The following is a 3,725-nucleotide window of genomic DNA, read 5'->3' on the forward strand; positions in this document are numbered from 1 at the left end:
ACCGTTTAGCCCGTTAAGACCGCGGGCCCGGTCCGATCCCAATCCCAGCCCGGCCCACCATACAGCATTAATTCTATCTCCGAATTTATGAACAAAATTAATAAATTTGACTATCCAAATCCGAAAAGTATAATTCTTTTTGGAATAAATAGAGTATTAAAGTAGCTTAATTATATTCACAATAATAGTAAAGGCATTATATTTTGCTCATTAAATGACAAGACTTATTCATCAAAGGTGACTTTACGATTATAATAAGAGATAAAATTTTAATATTTAATAAGACAAAAATAATTTTATATCTTTAAGTATTATATAATGATAAAATTCAATAACTTTATTGTGTTTAAAATATAATATTATAGTTTAACTGTTACAATACATATACTATCGTGATTATACGTAAATTAACCTTCCATTTTATATCACCATCATACCTTTATTATTAGACAACAAATCTAGTACTAACATTTATAGTTGTGTAAATGTTGAGTGGATTAAGCTACTTTAAAATGGTAAAAATTTATAATGTTCCGAATGCCTTAGCTGCTGACAATGACAAACTGCAGTTAGGTCGTTAAGACAGCTATTTCACTTTGTAGTTTGTAGTAGAAACGTGGATAGTAATATGCGCTAAAAAAGCAACACGTTTCATTAGCATGAGCGTACGTGGCCTTAAACCGTTTCACCCTTTCCATCAGTATATTTAAAAACTTTATCTTGAATTTTCAGTTTTCTCAACTCAGTCGGTCGTTGCACCTTTCCAAGAACAAAATTTCTGCCATGGGACAAGGCGAGGAATCAAAGACCAGAAATGAACCCAGCGTTGAAGTTCAGGTACATGTCTACTTTTGACTTTGATTTTTCATTATGTAGTTGCAAATATGTCCCACAAGTTCATGATATTAAAAAAAAATTAGTCCAGTGCATGAAGTATCAAATGCAAGATCCGGTTTCGAAAAAGTGTCACACTCTAAGGACGCTGAGGTACACAGAGTATCTTGACTTATTTCATGGCTCGAACTCGTACCTTACAAACTGTAGTCTAACCTTATATTAGTTGATGTTAGTTGATTTCATAGTTCGGAATCGTAACTTATACAGAGATAACTTTATTGTTACTCTAACTTGCCCTTCACAAGTTCAAAGTTCATGACATATGGATGATTAATATCCAAAATTAAATGCTACAGGAAAGAGGAGAAATATTCTTCTTTTACCGACCAAAAGTCGGCAAAGAAGAAGCACATGACCCCAACGATGTCCAACGCCTATACATCGTTCTCCGTCCAGAGTCCGGTGAACACTCCGTCGAAGTCAAACAAGATCCTCATTCCGGCAAGGAAGGTGAAGAGCTCGGTTCTCATACAGACCCCGAAAAACCCAACCGCGACATTTCCTCCGATAAGAAACATTCTGGCGGCGAGGGAGGACATGGAACAGAAGAAGTTAACATTGAGAAGCAGCCATTGCTCCGATTCATTGTAATGGGCAGAAAAAGTCTCCCTGATCCTAGCAAGAAAGCAGGTCACCGTCCTTATTGGGGTTTCGTGGAAATGGTGACAACGAAAATAGACGATGTAAAAGCAGCTCTCAAGGGCGAAGAATATGACACATCAACCAGAGGACACCGTGTAGTTGCACCAGCTAGAGCTGTAGGAGAAGGAATATACCGAATTCTGAGGCACAATCCGGGGAAGAGAATGCATACTCATTTGGTTTACAAGCTTGAATTTCCAGCAGAGGATGAGAAAAATGAACCGCAGGAGGAGCTGAACATAAAGAGAGAAGGGTCATTTCTGATTCAGATCAAGAACCCGGAACAACATGGAAGTGGAAAAACGCAGTTTAGGGGACTTCAGAACAAGAGGAAGGCGACATTTCCAGCACATTTACAAGGTGAATTTGGGCAGCTGAGATACCATCCAGCGGATCCTCCGGATTTTTTGAACTATGAAGGATGTGAGTTTCTGCTGATATCAGCATCTGATGATATAGAAGAGGAGTTGGGGTTGGAACTGAAGACAGAAACTGAAGGAGAAGAAGAAGCAGAACATGATCCGTCTTGTTCGGATTTGGTGAAGACTTTTGGTGAAACTGCTCCTATCCGTGCCCTTCTTAGAGGCACCTGGGTTTGAACTTAGATATAAGTTTTAGATGTAGAAGGGTACTCTGTAAATGGTAGGACTTTTGTAATTAGTATGACAATGTTTCTCAACTTATAGTTTGTTTGACTGTCAATTAGGATGTTTGACAAGTTTTACTGGGTTTACTATTTTGTGTTCCTTGTATTTTATAGGTGGATTCCTTGTTCTGCAATACTTACAAGCTGATAATATGTGTTTTGCAATTTATGTTCACGGCTAGTTATATTGCCACGAGCAAAGCATAAACTTTGTCCAAACTTCATTTTTTCTTTTTTTTTTTTTGATAGTTAGCTGCCAGATAACCTTGGTCCTAATTAAGTGCTTTAACTGCTTAGTTTTGTAGGGAAATGATACGAAAAAATAACAATAATAATACTCCAATAATATTATTGGTAATCATACACACGAATTGGTTTGAGTCGTGCTAGGCACTGTTCCGAACCAGCAAAATTAAATAAAAAATTCAGCAAGTTAGAATAAATTGGAGGGAAGAAATAATAACAAGAGGTAATGATTTGGTCAATTGTGGGAATAATAATTATAGAAACGATTAGCTAAAGAAGAAAGCAATGATAGCTAAGAAAGTGCAAAGAAGATCAATTTTTGTTGATGTCATACGAACGACAAGAAGGCTATTTATAGAGGTACTTGGTATCTTCTTAAATTGTCAAATATTTGATTGCATGAAAGATAATTGCCACTTGTTTATGGCTTAGCCATTTGGCTACATATCTTCATGCAAAATGCCACATGGTAGGTATTCATTGCCACTTGGCTTAGTAGAGCCATTTGTCACACAATCTTCTAAACCAAGCCAAATGTAAAAAGTTTTTTGACACATTACCAACAATTATCAACAAACCCCACATCAAAAGACTTTTTTTTTTATGTTTAGGAATACGGAGTAGGAAAGAGTAAGACTTGCTGGATTTGTATGGTCTAAACGTAATAGGTTTAGTGTCTTCAGGACTATGAATCAAATTTAGACCAATAAAACTTAACTCACAGAATTACTGGTGAAATATAATATTTCTATGAACCAATAATTCCTATTGTAAGTCAGAGATTTTATCAGTCACATTCTGACCCCCGGTAATTTTGTTGTTCAACGCGATTTTGCGCCCAATAGGCTATGCGCGTGCCTGGTTATTCATGAGAGCTCTAGAGACTAGGCCAAAATCTCATAGGATCAGCCCACTCCACTCTCATACAGGTGAATTCATCAAGTGTATCGGCCCACTCCACTCTCATACATGTGAATTCATCAAATGTATACTGCTTTTAAATACACCTTCCATAAGGACTATGAATTTCATTAAGAGTTATGACTCATCCTCTCAATTAGTAGCAGTCAAGCACTCTCTTTTAGTGCATCAGTGCCAATATCGACTTGTTATTACCCATATGAACCTACTTCATGGGATCTCCAATCACATAGGTTGGGTACCATCTCTATTGACAACATGTCGGCCTTAACCCCATCTCTTTTGAGGTTTGAAGAATTAATTTTCTTCCTACTGGTTTAGTTAGAGGGTCGGCCAAATTAATTTCTAACTTCACATAATCAATGGAAATTAT

The 3,725-nt window shown here is 36.8% G+C and overlaps 1 protein-coding gene across 1 annotated transcript; it reads left to right on the forward strand.

Moving 5' to 3' along the window:
* The first annotated feature begins 736 nt into the window (after nt 1–736).
* On the forward strand, nt 737–2,354 carry LOC109216697. The gene is made up of 2 exons (XM_019380880.1): nt 737–837; nt 1,194–2,354. The coding sequence occupies exons 1-2, from the start codon at nt 784–786 to the stop codon at nt 2,136–2,138; spliced, it is 999 nt and encodes a 332-aa protein (XP_019236425.1). The 5' UTR covers nt 737–783; the 3' UTR covers nt 2,139–2,354.
* The last annotated feature ends 1,371 nt before the right edge of the window (nt 2,355–3,725 follow it).

The sequence above is a fragment of the Nicotiana attenuata genome, unplaced genomic scaffold (assembly GCF_001879085.1).
Source record: "Nicotiana attenuata strain UT unplaced genomic scaffold, NIATTr2, whole genome shotgun sequence".
Taxonomy (NCBI): Eukaryota; Viridiplantae; Streptophyta; class Magnoliopsida; order Solanales; family Solanaceae; genus Nicotiana; species Nicotiana attenuata.

Excerpts from the sequence above, each read along its gene's own strand:
- LOC109216697 (XM_019380880.1), top strand. The coding sequence starts at position 784 with ATGGGACAAGGCGAGGAATCAAAGACCAGAAATGAACCCAGCGTTGAA. Across the intron at positions 838-1,193 it reads AACCCAGCGTTGAAGTTCAG|GAAAGAGGAGAAATATTCTT; the intron begins GTACATGTCTAC and ends TAAATGCTACAG.